The sequence below is a fragment of the Crocodylus porosus genome, unplaced genomic scaffold (assembly GCF_001723895.1).
Source record: "Crocodylus porosus isolate Cpor-Errol unplaced genomic scaffold, CroPor_comp1, whole genome shotgun sequence".
NCBI classification, from domain to species: Eukaryota; Metazoa; Chordata; order Crocodylia; family Crocodylidae; genus Crocodylus; species Crocodylus porosus.
In genome coordinates this window covers 8822310-8844528 of record NW_017728918.1, presented here as the reverse complement: position 1 = coordinate 8844528, position 22219 = coordinate 8822310, and the positions used below count along the sequence as shown (strand labels likewise).

At 45.9% G+C, this 22219-nt stretch overlaps 1 protein-coding gene across 1 annotated transcript in view; it reads right to left on the bottom strand.

Annotated features, from left to right (window-relative positions):
- The window catches only part of ELP3 (elongator acetyltransferase complex subunit 3), a 123293-nt gene that overhangs the window by 41466 nt on the left and 59608 nt on the right, over positions 1-22219 (bottom strand). Inside the window, exon 10 of the mRNA XM_019537218.1 lies at positions 1447-1640. Within this exon, the coding sequence (XP_019392763.1) occupies positions 1447-1640 (194 nt within the window). The remainder of the gene's footprint in view (positions 1-1446; positions 1641-22219) is intronic.

Below are 22219 nucleotides of genomic sequence, written 5' to 3'. Positions count from 1 at the left end.
TGGTTCAAGCACCTACATTGAACACCTTCAAGAGCAAATTGGATGCTTATCTTGCTGGGATCCTGTGACCCCAGCTGACTTCCTGCCCTTTGGGCGGGGGGCTGGACTCGATGTTCTCCCGAGGTCCCTTCCAGCCCTTATGTCTATGAAATCTCATAGTGGTTACCAGATTGGCTTTGGCCAATATGGTTGGCTAATCATCGGCTATTGGTATCAGCCGAGAAAATCTTTATCGGTGCACCCCTAATTGCATCTAGGTCATTTTACTTCTCTATTTCCTGGTTTATCCATTTGTAAAAAGTTTATTGTCATGTGTCCAAAGAGCATTAAGAGCCTCAAGCAAAAGATCTACTACATACCAAATTATTATTTTGGTTACATTGTTCCTGCATAAGATCCCGGTTCTCCTCTGAGTGGATGACGACTCTCAACTTAATGTCACTGGCAAATTTAATTGATGCACTCCTTTTTCTGCCAGTTATTAATAAAAATCCAGTCCCAAGGATGAGCTCTGGAAAATGGCATTAGTGCCCACAAAGCCTAAAGCTTCCCTTTCAAATGCTGATGTCACCTACCTTATGCCTAGTCCCTTCTAATTCTTCTATTAATTCCCATCTTCACTAATATTTCCTATGTGGTAGCACATAAAATGCATTACTGAAGGAGACAGAAGTGATTTATTATATAGCGTCTGCTCATTTCAGCCTGCTTTTTGGAGCAATTCTGTTTGTATCAAATGTACAGGTGCTGTAGAGCAGGCTGGTGTCGTCACATGTTGCTGCTGTTTCCATGCTTTCTGCATAAACGTCCCTATGCTAGCATCATACCGATTCAGAAGAAAGGGAAGAGAAAGGATCCTTGAAAAAGACTCCATATAAAAATAGGGAGACAGAAGGCACAGTGCCCATTAAATTGGGCATAAGAGGATTTTAGGTCTGAAATGAATGAATGAAGAGAGCCACATCAGCATGGATTTGCTAACAACCCCTGTGACACATCCTGAAGAGGGATTCCACAGCTGAAAATATCAAATGTTTCACAGATCCTGTAATGACAGTCTACATCTACGAGCCTTGTATTTGGCGAAACTGAGACTGTCCATTAGCTCAATCACTAGATGAACACCTTGCTGGGGTCGTTTGACCCCAGTACTCTTTCCTGCCATGGCAGCGGGTCGGACTAGATGATCTGCTCAGGTCCCTTCCGACCCTACAAACTATGAAACTATTCCTGGACAGATGCCTGATTCGACAGTTCCAGAAAACTGGCAGGACATAAGTGAGAGAGAGAGAGGCAGGTCAGCTGAAATAGTTGCAAGGACTGGAGACAGTTTAAAAAAAAAGCATTAGTACAATAAAGATTAAGAACAACAAGGTAACTGCTGTGGTTCAGGTTTTTACTACAACCTGAGACAATCTTTATACAGCTGTGACCAAGAGCCATTACCTCTGAACACGGTACACACGTGTCCACGGTGGTACGAGAGCCAGGATTCTAGCCACCAAATCCACTAGGGTGCTTGGAGGGTAACTCTTGTATCGTCCCGACTTCCAGAGCTCATACAGGCCAGTCCCACGGATCACCAGAGTTGGGTAGAGTTTCAGACCGTCTGGGCGAAAAGCCGGGTTCTCAAAAAACTCCTGTCAACAAAGAACACAAGTGTAAATAAGAAACAAAGGACCAGCTTCCTGAGGATATCCAAGCCAAGAAGTCATCCCTTAAAAAAACTGCATCAAGTGACATTAGAGGGAAGGATTTCTTGTAAGGCATAAATATGAACCCAAGTTAAGTGCAACAAACAATAGCAACAGCATGACTTGTGCTGCTTCCAACACCTACCAGCCTATAACCATTCTTTCACAAATAAAAATGTAATACTCTAGATTAAGGGATATGCTGCTAAAGAAGAATCTACAATGATAATGCCACACAAGGCAAGGAAGTGCACTGTCATTTCATTTCAGGCTGAAGTCAACAGATACAGAGCACGCATTTTTATCTGTAATAGACTTCATTTGGAAGGAGAACAGTAATATGGAGTGTGCTGAACTTCAATCTTGGTGGACGGTATTTAGAGATTAATCATAGCATCTGGGACTTACCATTTGAACAGATCTGCAAGAAGCTGATTCACTGCACAAGTGCAACTCAGGCCTGTGCCCTGCCAACAAACCGCACTCCCTACCTACTTACCCAATTACGCCTTAATCCCAGCCCCTGGCTTTGAGGGGAAAATTCTCAAGTCTGTGTTCCCTGAAGCCACCGAGTACATCACACACACCCATTACAGAATACTGTTCTTCTGCAAATATAAAATTACCAGGGACCACCGCTAAGACTGCTTGTCCCAACCTAAACCAAGGAGTTTGGGATCAATTATCCCCTATGTCCATGGATCTACTGGCATGGCCTTTGTCACACCAAAGGGCTTACACGTGTGAAACAGAAGCCAAAACCCCCAGTTCGGTGCAGAGGCTCTTCATACACTGCATGGAGAGAATTAGGAGGTGTCAGAAAGGAATTTAAAAAAACCCAGCACGGTGAGTGGAAAGCCACCTAAGCTATCCAACAAGAAACGTAGAGGAAAAAAGCAGGGCCTGCTTTTTGCTTTAAAAGAAAAGGGGGTGGCATTGCTCAACTTTTATAGGACAGTCTAGCACTGGGAGCAATCACACTTTCTGACACTTGGGTTCAATTCCTCCACCTGCTTGAGCAGGGTCAAACCTACATCTCAAATCCCTCACCAGAGTACCCCAACCACCAAGCTATAGTTTATTTTCAGTGGGAGTATTCTGCACCCCACCAGCAGAAGCTCTGTTTATATGCATCCAAGATTAATTAAGCCAGAGAGTACGTCAGAGGGACCACGTGTGGCGGTTTGGACACAGAGGAGGGAGCAATCTGTGCCCCAGGACTGCTTCTAGGTAAAATAAATAAAGACTCATGGCTGACTCTCTCCTTACCACTGTGAGGTAGAAAAAATGTTAACCCTGTTTACATCAATTCTGAACTGAGAATCGGGTCATAAGTCACTTGCCTACTGCATCTGTGGCTGACCTGGGAATAAAAATTCAACCTTTTCTCTCATCTGAACCACCAGCCTATTCCTCCTGCTGCAGATTAAGCCATTTAAAGCGTCTGAGGGCAAGGCAGATTGCCATCTCGCTCTTGCAGAACGGCACTAGCTATTTTCCAATCCTAATGATTTCAACATTAAAAGCACTGCTTAAGGGGATTTAAGCATGCTTGATGTTTCTTGTGGGACCAGCCTGCTCTCAGCTGTTCACACCTCATTAGAGCTTGTCAGACTGTTACTCAGGAGTGCCTTACCTCTAATAGCAGCCTTGAAACTGACAGGCCCCCGTCAGTTTCAGATCTGCTAATATGGTAGTGCTGACAGAACCGAGATGGGCGCACCACCCGAGAGGCAATTTTCCGATTGCTGAATACGCCTACTATATGTGCGTGTGGTTTAGATTAAAAGCAATGTACCAGTTTCTCACAGCTTCCCAGACCATCCTGCCTTACTGCTTGTGTCCCCCTAAGCAGATGCCCACACCTACCTTCTAAGGTGTTAGTCCATAATTGGAAATAACATTGCTTCTGAAAGCCTCTGTTTCAACCATGCACTCCCATTTTGTCTGCAGTTAGGTCTCCAAGCATCACAACAGTTCAAATGCAAGACTTTACATCCTTTCAAAGGATCAAGCTGAATAAGCTAACCATTTCAAATTCATCATACATTGCTTTGGTTATTATCTAGTCCTGAGGCCTTCAGTCCTGAAAACACAGATTCACAGATGTAGGGTCGGAGGGGACCTGAGCAGATCATCAAGTTCAACCCTCTGCCCTGGGCAGAAATGAATACTGGGCTCATGAGACCCCTACTAAGTTTAAGCTCATATGACCCCAGCTAGGTAGTTATCTAGCCTCCTTTTGAAGACCCCCAGGGTAGGAGCCAGCACCACTTCCCTTGGAAGCTGGTTCCAGATCCTAGCCACCCTGACCATGAAGTAGCACCTCCTGATGTCTAGTCTGAACCTACTCTTAGTCAACTTGTGGCCATTATTCCTTGTTACTCTGGTAGTGCTCGGGGGAACAGTGTCTTTCCCAAACCCCGCTGGTCCCCCCTAGTAAGTTTATAGACGGCCACCAGACCCCCTCAGCCTTCTCGTGGAGGCTGAACAGGTTCAGGTCCCTCCGTCTCTTCTTGTAGGGCCTGCCCTGCTGCCCCTGACCATGCGGGTGGCCTCCTCTGGACCCTCTCCATGTTGTCCACATCCCTCCCGAAGTGCGGGGCCCAGAACTGGACGCAGTACTCCCGCTGCGGCCTGACCAGTGCCGCATAGAGGGGGAGGATCACCTCCCCGGACCTGCTTGGGATGCATGTGTGGATGCAGGACAAGGTGCGGTTGGCCTTCCTGACCACGTCCTCACACTGCCGGCCCATGTTCATTTTTAATTGATAATGACTCCAAGATCTCTTCCTGCTTCTGTGCTTTCGAGAAGGGAGTTCCTCAGCTTGTAGTTACACTGCTGGTTCTTCCTGCCCAACTGCAGCACCTTGCACTTGTCAGTATTGAATCCCATCCTATTTTCATTTTTCCACCCCTGTAACCTCTCCAGGTCCAGCTATATCCTGTCCCTCCCTTCTAGCATGTCCACCTCACCCCAAAACTCGTGTCATCAGCAAATTTGAACAGGGTGCTTTTCACCCCCTTGTCCAAGTCGCTAATAAAAAAATTGAACCGACAATCTTTAAGAAGTCACACTACTTTGAAATTGTTGCTTTTTCCCCCCCATTTTGATCAGAAGGCTTCATATCAAATACACAGCCTAAGATGCAGCTTTTTCTGTATCACAGTCTTCAGTCAAGCCTCAGTACAGAAGTTACCACCTTAATCCAAAGGCTCCATTTAAAAAGTTTTTAGTTATGTCTCCTAAAGTATGTTGTGTCAAAATTAAGAGGTCAGAACATCAAGTCAGCTAAGTCATGACAATGAACAGTTGTGCTCTTCTACATGCATATAGTGGTAGCAATCTGCATTTTACAAGCAGAGCCTTGAAACATTCTGGAGAGGTAAAAATTATTGGACCAATTTTGCAAAAAAAGTACAAGAAAATAAGTGCATCACCCGGGCCTGTATCACATAGCAGCAAGGCCAGGGATACCATTCAGGAGGCCTGACACTCAATGTCAAAGACACTTCACAAGTTAAAAAATGCTTTTGAGTGATGGAGTAAGAGTAAGTAAAAATGGAGCCCTTGGTTAAAGTGCTCTCAAGAGTCTCTCTTGAGATAAGGTTAGCATAAATATGAAGAGAAAACAAAGACAACCCGTGCTTTTGCCTGGAAATTACTAAAATCTGAACAAAACACTGATATAATGTCCGTGCAAAACAAAAATAAAAGGAAGTTACCTTACTTAATATGCACCAAAACTTTTACAACGCACTTCAGTAAATACAAAGAAATAAATCAATGACTCCATTTGTTTTTGATGCTGGTTCGAACACTCCTCCAGAAAGGTTAAAAACATTAATATTCACATAACGTTCTTTACATTGAGCTTAAAAGAATACACAATTCATTGAGTTCTTAGGCACTGTGTGATTTAAATTGCAAATCCAATGCAAATACATTAATGCAACATTAAGGATGAGAAACCAAACATTCAAAGGTGAGGTCAAAAGTTAAGGTTTTTAATACAGCTTGAGTTTGGTACTGACAAGGCCTTTTTATTTTATACTACAAATCCAACCGACCATCACAGAGTTCCTGACTACATTACTAAATATATGCCAGAAAGTGGAGTTGTTTTCTTCAAATTATATCACTGCAATAAGAAACAAAACCAAAAAATCCCTTGCTGCTTCTTCCTTCCCAAGCCCTTTTCCAGGGGTAAAACAAAAAGAAACAACTGGAAAAAGAAAAAGGAGAGAAAGACAACATGACATGAATGCCCATTTTTTTCTCTTAAAAAAAAAAAAAAAAGGCAAAAAATAAATGTTTGATTAGCTTGCCTATGAAATACCATATTTTCTCGCATAAAACAAGGGACGTACTAGGAGGCAGGCAGGCGGTTTCATGGGCTGACCGTGGTGCCTGCTGCCGTTTTCGCGGTTTTTCCCACCAAGGCCCCCCCGCGCTGCTGACTGGCCAAGAAGGCTGCCCTTCAGGCAGCTCCACCCCTCACAGCTGATTGGAGAGGGCAGGCCCCTCAGCCAATCAGTGGTGGAGGAAGGGGCGGGTGGCGGCCGCTATCTTGGCTCCCTCCGCGTGCTGATGGCTGTATGAACTGCTGGCGCCCACTGAGAAGCCAACGTTTAATTTCAGTAAGTCCCACCCCTGTCCCTGGAGATTCTGCCAAAAATAATGCAGGGAACGCTGCTTTTCACGGGAACTGCCTCAAACTGCAGTTTCTATCTGATCCGATCCCGTGTGCTGCCTCCAGGCTGCCTGCTGATCCTGGGATCACGTGCTGACTCCGGAAGTACGTGCCAAATCCAACCTGGACTCAGTGCGCAGCCCAGGAGGCAGCACACATGGTCGGACTGGCATATTCCAGGTTCCAGACCCTGTGAACTGGGCTCAGCCCAGCACACGGCTCCAAACCCAGCGTATGGGGCTGGACTGGGCACGGTTACCTACACCTTGAATCAGGGTGGTACATGGGTCCAACCAGCACACCGGACTGCCGGCTCAGCTCCTGAACTGCTGCCACTCATCTACCTCGAGCAAAGATTTTTTTCTTTCAGGCTCCAGTTCAAAATCAAGGTGCATGCTATGTACTGGGGAAGTTGTATGCAAAAAAAAAAAAGATAGCACGTAGAAGCTGAAATGGAATCACAATCAAGCAGCGTAGAAACTTCACCTTTGTCGACCTGAAGCTGAAAAGGTATCTGCTCTGAAACACTCAAGGCTGCTCACAAAGGAAGAGACAAAGATCCTGGCATCTCCTATATTTCCAGGTCCTTCACAGCTGCAACGATACTCCAAACCAGCATTTCCCAAACGGTGTGCTGCGGCAAAAAAAGCTGGGAAACACTGCTCCAACCTATCGCAATTAAGAGCGTTTTAAGGGATGAGCAACATTTAGCTTCACTGACCTGTACCCCGTGGCCATTCAAGTCAAAGGCCCTCTTTAGCTCGACTGCAATGGCACCAGATCAGGCTGCTAAAGGCACCAACCTGCTTTGAAGTGCCTCAGCAACTATAAATTTTAGAAGTTATATGAAAGAGGACTGCAGCCTACGCTCAATGTCTTGAAAAATCAGTTCATGTACAGCATCGTGTCAAATGGAAACATCTGTAACTTCAATGCTGACAGATCCAATTTCTCCATGTGTGAAGACGTTTCCCTCTCAACAAAAACTACAAGCAAACAGGATCCCAGCAAAACAAAAGGGTGATGCTAGTGCAAAATCTGAATTGGTTTGTACGGGGAACAGAGAAAGGGGAGACATTTCTGTGGGATTTTAACTAAAATGACTGGCCTGATTCATCTTCAATAATTTTTTCTGAAGTCATGTTCAGGTTGGCAGCATCGGGCTTTTCAGCCTGAAAGGACTGCAGTCTCCCCCGCCCCTTCCCAGTTGCAAGCATCTGAGAAAAAGAGGTTAAAATGGAGAACTGGAAATTAGAGGTAATATAGCACTTCCTAACTGCAAACAATGTCACAAATGACCAGAAAGACCTGCTATTCAAAATCCTGCAGCTTTATCTAGGTTCCAACAGACACGCTTTATTTGTTTGAGCAGCTGTTCTATGAGTTACAAATAGCAAATCTTAATAAATTCCATCAGCATACACTTTCCAGTGTAAAAGGTTATACAAGTTAGCCACTAAACATATTTTATGGGAACAGTAATTGATTTTACTACCACATGCCTTTGTTGTAGAAGTTCCCTGTTATTATGGCTAATGGCATCTATAGGATCCATTCAACCACAGCCTCATAAACTCACCCCTGGCATGAATAATCAAGGTCCGATCAGAACAGTGTTAGTCATTTAGGTGCTAGAAAGCTACTGAATTTCCATCAACGTGTAGGCTGGGCTCCAGTCTTTTGTCCAATTCCAATCAGTTTTTTAGTTAAAAAAACCCTTAGCAATTTCCATAATTATTGTCCAATGTAATGAATGTTAGATTGAAAAGAGCCACCTGTTCTATATCAGTGCAAACCAAAAAGAAGAAAAACTGGAGGTTGGAGATGGAAAGCCACTGGATTTGAATGTACTTCTCAGTTTATTTGTGCAGCGCTAACGGTCCCATTTTTTGGCGGTGAAGTCTGCGTAATAGTTAATCATCCATCTGTTTCGATGTGCAGTACGGGGGTCAAATGATCCTGGACCAGTATTTGGAACGGCATCGGGCCCCAAATTTTTTCCAACTCTGTGATGTGACAACTTGGCAAAAATTAAATCATTCTGAATCTGATCTTGCGTCCGCACCAGGCCTCAACTTCCATGCCAACTGGACCAGGCTGCTAGAATTAAAGTTGCACGTTAACACTCTTTGAAAGCTGCAACTCTGTTCATTGCAGGGCTGGAAAAAGCAGCAGAGAGTGCAGGGAGACAGGCCACCCCTGCCAGAGAAGGGCAGAATCAGCTGCCATCTTTCATCTTAGACTCACAGAAACTGAGGATTGAAGGGACCTCAGGAGGTCACATCTAGTCCAACTGCCTGCTCAAGGCAGGACCAGCCCCAGCTACATCATCCCAGCCAAGGCTTTGTCTACCCGGGTCTTAGAAACCTCCTAGGACGGAGAGTCCACCACCTCTCTGCGGAGTATGTTCCAGTGCTTTACAACCCTCCAAGCAAGAAAATTCTTCCTAGTATGTAACCTACACTTCCCTTGCTGCAACTTGAGCCCATTGCTCCTTGTTCTGTCACAGATTCATAGAAGTCAGGTTGGAAGGGACCTTGTAGATCACCAGGTCCGACCCCCTGCCCTGGGCAGGAGAGAAAACTGGGCTCAAATGACCCCAGCCAGGTAGACATCTAGTCTCCTCTTAAAGCCCCCCAGGGCAGGAGCCAGCACCACTTCCCTTGGGAGTTGGTTCCAGATCCTAGCCGCCCTGACCGTGAAGTAGTGCCTGCAGATGTCTAGCCTGAACCTACTCTCTAGCAACTTATGGCCATTGTTCCTTATTACTCCGGGAGGCGCTTGGGGGAACAAGGTCTCTCCCAATTCCTGCTGGTCCCCCCCTGGTGCGTTTATAGACGGTCACCAGGTCCCCCCTCAGCCTTCTCTTGTGGAGGCTGAACAGGTTCAGGTCCCGCAGTCTCTCCTCGCAGGACTCCAGCTGTGGCCTGACCAGTGCCGCATAGAGGGGGAGGATCACCTCCTTGGACCTGCTCGAGATGCATCTGTGGATGCAGGACAAGGTACAGCTGGCCTTCCTGACTGTGTCCTTGCTTTGGTGGCCCACGTTCATCTTGGAGTCAATAATGACTCCAAGATCTCTTTCTGCCACCATGCTCTTGAGAAGGGAGTTCCCCAGCCTGTAGGTTTGCTGCTGGTTCTTCCTCCCCAGGACGAACCAGCACTTGTCAGTATTCAATCCCATCCTATTCTCATTTGCCCACCCCTGTAACCTGTCCAGGTCCAGCTGTATCCTGTTCCTTTCTTCTAGCATGCCTACCTGACCCCAAATCTTGGTGTCATCCACGAATTTAAACAGGGTGCTTTTCACCCCCTCGCCCAAGTCACTGAGTAAGGTGTTGAACAGCGCGGGCCCGAGGACCGAGCCCTGGGGGACCCCACTGCCCACTTCCCCCCAGGTCGAATATGACCTGTCCACCACCACCCTCTGAGTGCGACGACCCTTGAGCCAATCTGCAATCCATCTGACTGTGTAGGCATCAATGCCACAGGCACCTAGTTTTTTAATGAGAATGGGGTGGGAGAGAGTGTCAGAGGCCCTGCTGAAGTCCAGAAAGACTACGTCCACAGCGACACCTGCGTTCAATGCTTTTGTGACCTGATCATAAAAGGCAATCAGGTTGGTCTGACAGGACCTGCCCCTAATGAAACCATGCTGGTTGCCCTTAAGCATCATCCCTGCTGCTGGCCCATCGCAGATGTGCTCCTTGTGCCTATCATCTGCCCCCAATGTGAACAGTCCAGCTCCATCCTCTTTCAAACCCCCTTTTAGGTAGTTCCTGCTACGGGTTGGCTCAATGCCACCAGGAGAGCTCAGTCACTGTATAAACGCTGCAATTCGTCTTCTTTTGCAGGCTACGTAAAATGGCAGAATTAGTTCTATTAAAAATGAAGTCAGACAAAATCAAGTTTTAGATTATCGCCCATTAGAAATGAGTTGCCACAATTCAATTCCACTGACATACTCAGGGGTGTCTATTTAGATATTACCTGTAATAAACGGTGAATTAAATTTATGTGCTGCTGTTGAGAAGAACAGTGCCTGAAATCTCAGCCTTATAGCATCCCATATCTATTTGAGCAGAATAATTTATAAAGGTGAATAATGGTAACACTTAAAAACCTACAGCAGCACTGAATGGCTCGTTCAATTCTACAGGAGATGAACAATCACTCAGTGGTTTTATATGTATTAAAAAAAGTTGCTGGCCTAGAAATGTAGTTCTAGTTTTATCTTTAAATCTGCTGATGGTTTTGGTTAAATAGGACAGCCCTTAATTAGGTATGCAGACATGTTTTCCATTTTTTGAGATGTTACGATTTCGTAATATAGAATTACTGAAGGAGTTGTAGCATGAATCTATCAGAGAATTAGAAATATCTGTTCATTAGTACCTAGTCTTCAGCTATAATAACTTATAATACCATAATCATACAGTGTCTTTAATTACTAAAGAATCCCAAGGTACTTAAACTATACATACACAGGAATGATTTAATTTACCAGAGATATGCTACCGCCTCTGAGGTGGAACAGAGATGCTCTTGAACAGTGCTCTACAACCCTGCAAATAGTTTAAGACAGGAAATGATCATCACATCAATACAACACAGCCAAATTAAACCGGGTCTACCCAGACAAAATGCAATTAATCTGTGCTGTAATCTGGCCATAGCGCAATTTTGAACTCCTTCTCCATTGCTGCAAAAGTTGCCCAGGGATTCTTAATTACAAGCAATCATAATTTTGGCTTCATTTTTTATTTCTCATTTATTATTGGCATCAGAACAAAATGCTCAACTTTCCTCAAAAATGTCATTCCCTGAGTATGTCTCTCCCACTCCTCAGCTTCCTTCCTCTCCCAAAACTCAGGCAAAGGGGTAGGGGTCTTGTAGTCTGTCTGCCCTGAAGATCACTGAACTCAATCTGATTCACAATAAGGGATGAAGAGTTTATCAAACCCTTCGTAGGATCCAAACATAAGATATTCTCTCTATTTGAAGCCATGGGGCTTCAGCTCAAATACGTGATTACAGCTGAAGCAGAACTCATGGGGAAGGGGAGGGAAGGAAGAGGCTTCATGAGGACTCATGCCTCTTACTGACACAGTAATACTTGCAGCTAACCCAGGTAGCTCCTTGGAAGGACTAGCTTAGTTTGTGAAATCCGAGGTGAAGAAAAAGTAAAAGGAGCAGGAGCATGTCATTTAAAATTGTAATATTTCTGGATCGTTATTGGTATGAAGAGAGATCAAGTGCAGCTCTCCAGACATCAAATCCAATTACTAGCTCCTGGTTAAAGTTTGTATACCTCACAGAAACCACTCCAGATTTCCTTGGATTGAAAAGAGTTAATCGGGGTCAACTCTCAGCTTCCCTAGGATAGAGCATCTCCATAAACCACTGCACAGCCACGGGTGGAAAAACCATTTCCAGTGATTGCAATAATCCTCCTGACCCCACGTAACTACACAATAAAATCCTTTCAGCTACCTGTCGTGCCCCTAATGCCGGTGCACCCTTGACCTGCGAGCCTGGGTCGGCATGACCGGCTTGGCGCGAGGAGAGGGATTTATAACCGGACAGGTGGGTGATAACGGTGAGCAGGAGTCAGATGATTTAAACACAGCGTATTGGTTACACAGAAAGTTTATTTTACTTACGCTACTGATGTGATGCAGCGTAGGCAGAGGAGTTGATTTATTCAGTTACAGCATGCAGATAGCATGTTACCCAGCATTTACAGGGTGGGTAATAGACTTGATTCCGAGCAATTCATATAAGCCGTTGCAGTCTGCAGATTACCAAGAGCTCTTGATAAGAAAGATAACGACAAAGATAGACGGGCCGGCAAGACGGGGGTACGCCAGAAAGATACGTAGGCGGAGAGATAATATTTGTTGTGCACAATCTGTTCTTCTTGAGTGTATACGCAGTTCTCTGCTTTGGGCGGAAGTTCTTTCAAAGTTATACTTGGCAAAGGTGACCAATTACTATACGCCAGGCATGAATCGCTGTTAATACAGAGGAATAAATTACAATTACAGAGTTTGTTGTGTTAGCTTCTGACCTTTTGCCATCGGCATCTGAAATCAAAGACTTTGATCTTTGACACTACCAACCAAATGACACTGCAACACTTCATCAATAAACAGTGCATAAATAGGATTATGAAAATTACTGATCCATGAAAGCAGTGTCATAGAAATCCTAATATTTTACCCCAACAGGTCACTTTTGGGGCTATGATTAATATACTTGGTCACCTATTTGCCAATGCTTTTCTTCATTTCCAGTTTGCAGAGGTATGTGGACAGCAAGACGCCCTTAGTGTCGCCTCGTCCTGAGTATTGTGCAGAAAATTGTCTTATGCCAAATTTCATAAAGTGCAAGAACATTTAAGAGCAGATGCAACAGGGTATGGGAGAAACCCATCAACATCACATCATCAGGACCTCAATAAATCAAACACTGAGACAACTTGCAACACAAGCAGGCAATCCAAAAGTCTAAGATCTTACATTCTGGGCAGATGCGTATAATGAATGGGAATCATCCTTTATTATCTATGTACCCAAGTTAGATATTTCTATAATATTGTAGTATTAAATAGCAGTGTAGCATCTCTGTGCCAAGCAGGTAAATTATATCTGCATGCAGAGGTCTGTAGAGCAGTGATACTCAACCAAGGTGCCACAGCACCCTGGGGTGCCCTGAGATCCTTTCAAGGGTGCTGTGGGGTGCCTGTTAAGTGTACAAACATGTTTCACAAGCTAAACCCAGAGATTTCAAATAGAAATCTATAGGTTAAAACCATTCTACCCTGTTGTGGTTTTTCTTTGCAATAGAAAAGATTCTTTGGGTACATCCAATATCCTTTATTAAACCAACTCAAATTTGAGTTGGTCTAATAAAAGCTGCCAGAGGTACCCAAAAAACCTTGTCTGCCTATGTCCTAAGGATAACAGAGTCTAAACTAACACAGCTACAACCTACACCCCTGCAATAGAAAAACCACTCTATTATTTTTCTATAGTCAAAAAAATGAGTGTAACCTAAGAGCTGGCATTTTCTAAAGGTGACCATGAATCTAATGAGGGGTGCCCCAATCTAAAAATGTTGAGAGCTGCTGCTGTAGAGCAGGGATAGCCAGTCCGTGGAACGTGTGCCACAGGCAGCACACAACACAGAGACTGGTGGGGTGAAAGGGAGACGACTAGACAGAAGGGCAGGATTGGGGTTGGAACAGGGCTGCCAGCAAACGGGAGGGGAAGAAGCAGTGGGGTCCGCACTTCCCTTGCTGACCTGCTCACAACTCAGCTCCACTGGAGGGGCCACGTGGAGGACAACTGCAGCAGCACCTGGGGTCTTTGCCTTCCCAGGAAAGGTAAGACTGATCACCTGCTTCCCTCTCCCTGCTTTCTGATGCTCGGCACCACCCCCCATCACAAACTACAGGAGAGTTTTGCTCAAGGCACAGAAGTTGTTAGTTATACCCCTGCCCTGGCAGAGCCCAGGCCAGGACCTGCATGTCTGCAGCAAGCTCCACAACTGGGGAGCCACAGAGTGAGACTAGTTGTGTCACTGCCCTTTGCCAAGCCCTCTGTGCTGCAACCCAGCAGGGCACCCTTCATGCAGTCCCACACAGGGCCCTCCACACAGGGTACCCCCAGTTACACCCAGGCCCAGGGTACCAACGTCACTACCCCACAGAGTCCTGAGACCAGGATACCATGGAGTAGCACTGCTCCAGATCCTGCCTTCAGGTACACGTTATCCCACTGCCCCATGGAATCACACTGGCCCTCAAGGCGATGCCCAACTGGGCCCTGAAGTTGTAACAGGGGCAACCCCATTAATAGGGTTCCCACTGGACGTCCTGCCCAGTGACAGAGCGGGCTGCTCCAGTGCATGCCAGTGACACGCTGCAGGCAGCCTCTGGTATTCAGCTGTGCGAGGGTACAAGTCACACGGTCAGTGTCACCGACTCTGGAGGTGATGCTTTGAGGCTTTGCACATGCCAGAGTGCTGCTTCATCCTTAGGCCCCGTTTGCGTTGTTGCATGGGAAGTGTGGGCCCTGAAGCTGTTACTGGGCATGTGGCAAACCTACCACTCGAAGTACCTTTAGGTGCCTCAAGCGATCAAAGACACTCGTGGCCATAAAATAATGAAGTTATTGCACCACATATGGAACCCTTTAGACCTGAGACTCCCACACCAAAGGCCCCATACTAGTGCCCAGTCACAGCAGTGGTTTCCCACACTTCTTCCAAATATTCACTAGGAATCTTTTAACTTCATTTTTCTTTTTAATTCTAAGCCCAAATGATGCAAAGCAATAGAGCAGGAGTAGCATGTGAGCCCCAGCCATTCAGTTAAAGGGAGTGCTGGAATGGAGGTGGGAGGCTCGAGCTTCCTACTCCATGGAAGTGGAAAGGTGGCAAACATTTCTGTGACAGGAGTCTCCACCAAGCCCAAAGATGGTTCTTACCTGGCCCTGCTGCTGCTAAATTAAGGACTTTGGATCGCCACTCGTCACGCATAACTGCAGTGTTTACTGGGCCAGAGAAGGGTTAACCTGGCTCTTGATGGTATCTTGCTGCTGCTCTGCTCCACAAGGACTAAGAACCCAAGCCCTCCCGCCACTAGCATTCTGGCATCCCAGGGTGCAAAACTATGAGCTACGCCTCTGGGGATGAGGATCAGAGTGGCATTTGGGGAGCAGGGGCTTAAATTGTGGTACACCTGCCAAAAACTTTGGCCACCACTGTTATAGAGGATCCTGCAATCTGCCCTTTCCATGGTAAAGGAGGCTTTTTTCTTCTTGCTCCCCTCTCCCCCTGCCATTTATTCCACTCACAGAAAGTAGCACTTTTAAAAGTACTGCACACAGCTAAACTTCACAGGCCTGCCTGCAAGGCAAGGAAGCATCATTGCCACATTGCATATGGAAATGCATGCAATGGGGCCAAATCCTCTCCTGGCGGTAAGTGAACATCACATATAACAGAGCCAAGCTCACTCAGATCAGGAGAGAATTTGGCTCAGAGGAGTGGAGTGGCTGAAGACAGCCCAGCAAGACAGTGACAGCAAGATTTACAACTCAAGGACTTCTTGCTCATGGGTCCCAGAAATCCAACAGCGCCTCCAACTTCATGTTCATCTGTCGCCTCTGGTCTTATTTCAAATGAGCGTGAACCCCCTGTGTTGCACATATGCACTGCACCTAGCAAACAAGGTACCAGTTTATACAGAGGGCTCAAAGGCATCATGGATGATAAGAATTAGGAATATTTAGTATTTGGCAGAGGTTCTCAGGTTGCAGAGCCATGACCCAAGCATTTCTTTGCAACCACAGGACAAAGTGATCTATCACAGTACTAGGCAATCCTCCCCTGATTGTGCTCACTGCACAAAGCAGACCATCCACTTTGCTGTCCTCTGGGGGCTCCAAATCATAGAAAAGTAGGGTTGGAAGGGACCTCCTGAGGTCATCTAAATCCAGCCCCCTGCTCGAGGCAGAATCATCCCCGACTAAACCACCCTGCTCAAGTCCTCATCTAACCTAGTCAATACAAGTATGCAATCAACCACCCTGCTGCTGATGGAAACCTGTAACAAAACCCTTCAACAACCTGCTCTAAGTTGAACCTTCACCTTCGCCAGGCACATAACTGTGGTTTCTGTATTTTTCTCCACCAAGAGATTTTCCCAAGGACCGAAAATGATATAATACTAACAATGGTCCTAGCAGGAGCTTTTCTCATTCTCGTGTATTCCCATACCAGTCTGTCAGATTTATTTTCCTCTAAGTTTTTTGAAAAGCAACTTGAAAGCAGTACTTTCTACTTTCAAAAGCACTATGAGCAATAGCTCAGCAATGGTTTTGATAATTCCCTGCTGGGAGGAGAGTTTAATGCAGGTGTATGGCTTTTGACAGCAGCTAGCTGCACAAAGGGTAGCTCCATGTCTGTCCAGTGTCGAAAACAAACTGATTTATTGATATATAGGTTTGGATTTGATGGGTCAAGGTATCCTGATCTCAAGACTATCAATTTTATCAGAATTCAACTACATTGACCACATCCTGCTAACACCTAATTAAAATTTACCGCATTGCATTTAACAGCCACTCTTTCTGCTGTTACTGGTAGAAAACCCAAAAATGAATAAACCCCTGACTTCCATGGTGGTGAGCGCTGGGGGAGGGTGGAGAAGGGGGAATGCTCAGGGGTACAATAAAAATCTAACCCCCTGCAAGCTGGGTTGGAAAATGGGGGGCGGATATGGAAACTGACTGAAACTTATGCCAGTCCATGATTGATTAGGACTCGTTTCCCCAACCTTTTAGGTTGGTTGGGGAAAAAAGGTGTCATTTATTCTTTTGTCTTTATTAGGAGACTATTTTACAGATGGTCTTTGCTACCTTCATGTCCTTCCTGGCTGGTAAAATGTAACAGGAGACAATGCATGAGGTGACGACACAATGCAAAGCACTGTAGACAATACAGAGGAAACAATCCAAAAGCTGTAATAAATATAATTTTTCATTAAGTCCTGAAATGCATCATATACATACTGTCAAGTGTGAGGTACAATAATCACTTATCTTCCATTTAGTAAAATGGGCTTTATGAACCAAGATATATAGAATATAGCCAAGAGGTTACTACTAGAACCTCGATCTTCTGCATTTCTTTCCTCCCACTGCACATCTTTACCTCTGTACAGCAGTTTCCTGTAATTACAGTTACATCTCCTGTAATTATTTGGATGCAGGTGCAGGTGGCCCTGTCCGCATCTCACATAAGTGCCAGGTGAGCACATGAAAGTTGATCTGCAGGTACACACCAGGGGAAGGTATATTCATGCCAGAACAGTGATACTCTGAGGTGTCTCCTGAAACGCAAGTGGCTCTTCAATTTATTACATACCAATCTTTGCTGAAAACGCAAATGTTTTATTTTATGTTTTTAACTAAATGCACTGGGCATATGTTTCCTATACACAGAATGAGGCGACTGTGGAAAATCATGGTCCAAATACTGTAGTTTCTTCTCCTGAACTAGAGAAAGTTTGCCACAATTTACCAGAGGACCTATACAGAGCTGTTTTGGCTCTTTAGCCAAGTAGAACCATGGTTTCCCCACATAAAAAGCCTACACACATACTGGGCCTATATCTAGACATGTTTCCATAAAAATAAACTCAATTACTGAACAAAAAAACAGGCCCTAAAAAACACTTAGTTCCTTATTGCTAAGATTCTGTTTAACATTTTAAAAAATTAGCATTAAATTGGCTATCGTTTTTAACACTGCAACTGTTCAGTATTTGAAGTGATCATTATTTTTCACATTTACTCTAGAAACTATTTTTGAAGGACTGATCATTGAACAGCTTCTGTTCTTTCTTTGTAGACTTGCACATGGAAAATACATGAACTTTCAGCTGCAATGCTGGCTACCTGCCAAGAATGGCAGTTTTTTCAGTGACTGGATGTTTAATACAATTTAAAGGCAATATTTACCCCACTAAAACTTTTAGAAGCTATATTTAGAATGCCAATAACCCTCGTCTCCCAAACAGTAAATTTACTGTAGATTAGATGCCTGTTTTCATGCTGAACTATAATGCATAAAAACCAGAACCTTTATTTTCATTGTGGATTGCAGTTACCCTGATGGAAATGAAAGCTCTCAACAAACTTCTGATGGCCTTTTTCTTGCAGCTAGAAGTTATATACCTGTGTTTCAAAGGTTGCAGGAATACCACATATATTACAGTAAAAGACAAACATACGCCTCCCACCACAACATGGCGTTACCTTTCTCCCTCCAACAACTGAAGTATGGCAGAAGGCTGTATGTCATCTCTCCAGACCATGCAACCCAAGGTCATCAAGCGCAAAGCGCAAGTGTCATGCTAAAATGCGTTTACTCCTGAAATCTGCATGCCTAAAAACTGCATTAGAGAAGTTGAACTTGCATAAAATTGAAGTCAATGAGAAGTCTATTACTTTCCTATACTGAGAATGCTTAAAATGGCTGCATTTCATTTAGTCCCATACACTTATACTTGCTTAATTATACTTATATTCATTCATATGGATATGGTTTGATGGTTGTATTGAATTCCTACTCAGCCAGCAGCTCAACAAAACAGCAGAATGACAAATTCCCAGAACACAAATCCTAATTCCTCAGACTCCTAAAGCTCTTGCCTAACCCAAATGTTCTGCTTGGTAGACCTGCTGGCAAGTCTGATTCATGAATCCTCCATCCACTTACCCGTGGAGTCACCTCGTCTCTCTAATGCTACAAGGGAGTGTTTATCGGATTCCACACAACGAGGTGTCTGCGCCGGTAGAATCCCATTACTCCTGCTGAGTGCTTGATTTATTCTGGCTATTATTCTAATTATTTTAGCAAACCACCTGCTGGGTGGGGAGCCAGGGGTTGCAGATTTTGGCAAGTGCAAATATTATAGCTAACAACCAGGGTGTGTAAATGGCTTGTAATCCCAGGCACAATAATATGGGTGGGGTGAGGGTAAAAATATGAAACAAGTTCTTCAATATCATGGCTGCCAGAAGGTAGGGCAGGGTGACACTGTGGAGACTGATCAATTCAGAGATGAATAAGCCTTCATAGGCAACAGCCTATTTAGCATTTGATGAAGTAGGATGTCACCTACAAAAACGTATGCCTCTCTGTACCAATTAGTGTGCAAGGTGCCACCCTACCCTGCTTCTGCTGGAATTAAGTCTAACAAGGCCTACTGATACCTGTCTCGACATATGGCGCTCAAAAAGTAGCAGCTGCGAGTTAGGGGAAACATTGGTAATTGATGGGACACCAAGGACAAAAAGGGCATCATGTTTGCCATTGTAACTACCAGTTCAATTTGAAGTGCCTTATATTCCCAGTAAATGCAGGTTTCCCTCAATTTATGCAGGTTCTGTACATGCAAATTTCCTCTTATGCATTTGTTACATGACAGGTAAATTCACTCTTATGCAACTGGCACAGGCACCCATCCCAAGCACGCAAGTCTTTTGGGGGGCGGGGGGGCACTGAGTCAGGTCCCCGCTCACCCCAGCTCCTGCTGCCCTGGGAGCAGCTGATGCCAGCTACCCCAAATCCCTCAGGGCTCCACTTGTCCCCTCACCCCAGCTCCTGGGCTGTGCCATACCATGGTGCAGGCAGGTAATATCGGCTGCTCCTGGGTCTGCTGCAGCAGGAGTTGGGGTGAGTGGAGACAAGTGGAGCCCTGGGAGGTTCAGGGCACGGTCCAGCCCAGTGGCTGCAGGCAGCTGGCGCTGGCTGCTCCAGGGGCCACTATAATCAGGGGCTGGGGTGAATGGTGAGAAGTGGAGGCCTGGAGCTACACCAGGGAGCAAAGCGGAGGGACCTGTAAGTGAGTGCAGGGCACGGGATGGGGAGGCGCGGCTCTTGCTGCTACACACATCCTGGGAGGGCTGTGGGACTGCACTGGCTCTTCCCGGGAGGCGCATGGCCCTGGATCCGTGTACTGGATGAGAGCAGGCTGCCACTGCAGGCTGGGGCCGGCAGCGGCACCGGGCTCTTCCTGGCACTTGGTGGTGGTGGTGGTGCTGGAAGGGCAGGTTGTGGGGGCTACGGTGAATTTTGAGGTGGCAGCAGCCCCCCTCCCGGTGCCACTGCCTGCCCTGAGTCTGCTGCAGCTTGCTCTCATCTCATGCAGAGATCTGGAGGCACACACCCCGTGGGAAGAGACCAGCACGGCCCTCCCAGGGTGCATGTAGCAGCAAGAGCCGTGTCCCCCATCACGCACCCATTTAACAGTTCCTTCTGCTTTGCTCCCTGCTGCAGCCGACGAGCTGTGCTGCACCCCTCCCCCTGCCCCTTCCCTAGGCCCAGCCTTACTCCCTCCCTCCCCGCCGTGGGAACGTATCCCTATTTCTAACATTATAAACTGGGTTCCCTTTATGCAAATTCGATTTATGCAGTTTTCTGGGAACGCATGTACTGCATAAAAATCGAGGGAAACCTGTAATTGGAACTATCGACTTTCCTATCAAAAGTTACTAAAACCAATACATCAGCTAGTGTCTAGGGCAAGGTGCTCAGATCTCTCTCCTGAAGTCATGTCAATCATTCCTCTTCCACACACAGGGAAAAATGGAAAATAAGCTTGTGCTAGGAAGAACTTTATTTTCAGGGTGAATGGATTTGTTTTCTCCAGGCTTCCTAATGACCATAAAATAAGAAATAAAGAAATCCTTTTACAGAAAGACAGAATAAAAGTAAGCTAGAGGCATCTCTCTTCTGCAAAGTTAAGGGCACATTATGAGACTGTAGCTGTGATGACAGTGTTTGTAATTCTTTCTCAAATCATATATAAAGCAAGAAACTTAACTCTGGAACTCATCTGCTTGGTACTATTGCAGAGACAACAGATTAATTAGTATGCTCTTTACTTGGTCCTTCACTTTACTCTCTCATTTCTGTGTAATAAATGGCTAAGTATATACAAGTGTGGAATAACATGTTTATATAGCCTGGTAGTTTTCTAGCAGCGCATAGCCCCACTTCAACAACAAACCCAGTTGAAACCACATGAGAAATTACATTTCTTTACATGTTTATAAAACATTGTGATAAAAAGGGTACCTTGTACTTGGCTAAATGCAGAGTCTTGAGACTGGGAAAAAAAGGGTATCCACTTGAACCAACTTCATGTACATATACATTAAGAGCCATTTACCAGAGGAAGAGCCTGGACAGATGTAATGCCCGAAGAGCTTCAAAGGCCCTTGAAGCCCAAAGGGTGAGCAGACAGACAGACCCACGTCCTCTGAAGCATCCCAAGATGGAAGAAACACCGTGTGCACACTCCACAGAGCATGGCAAGGGAAAGCCGAGTCCTCCAGCATCCCACAGAGCTCAGCTCCCCACCCCAACGGGGAGGGGGAAAGAGAGCAGAGCACACCATCAGTGAGCACTCTCTCGTGCACTTTGCCTCTGTTCCTCTGGAGCGCACCCACCAGCACCGCAGGGTGCATGGCCTCTGGACTCCTGACTCCGGCAGAGGGGTATGGAGGCAGGGAGCTGCTGCAGAGCACTTAAGTGACAGCTTCGCTACCCTGTAGGGCAGGGAGGATGGGGAGAGGAAGCACAGCTCCAAGCCCCAGTGGCTCCCTGTTGCACCCCCTGGCTGCATGCAGACATGGTGATTTTGAAGCACCCCAACCAGGGCGGTGCAGCAGGGAACTGTGCATCCGTCTGCAGCTGAAGTGTCCATTTTTCTTAGAATCATATAATCGTAGAAATCGGGTCGAAGGGACCTTGTAGATCTTCAAGTCCGACCCCCTGCCTGGGCAGGAGAAAAACTGGGCTCAGATGACCCCAGCCAGGTAGGCATCAAGCCTCTTCTTAAAGACCCCCAGGGTAGAAGCCAGCACCACTTCGTTTGGAAGTTGGCTCCAGATCCCAGCCGCCCTGACCGTGAAATAGTTCTTACAGATGTCTAATCTAAACCTCTTCTCCAACAACTTGTGGCCATTATTCCTTGTTATGCAGGGGGGCGCTTGGGGAAACAAGGTCTCTCCCAAACCCTTCTGGTCCCCCCTAGTGAGTTTATAGACGGTCACCAGGTCCTCCCGCAGCCTTCTCTTGTGAAGGCTGAACAGGTTCAGGTCCTGCAGTCTTTCACCATAGGGTCTGCCCGGTTGTCCCCGATCATGCGTGTGGCCTCCTTTGGACCCTCTCCATGCTGTCCACATCCCTCCTGAAGTGCGGCGCCCAGACCTGGACGCAGTACTCCAGCTGTGGCCTGACCAGTGCCGC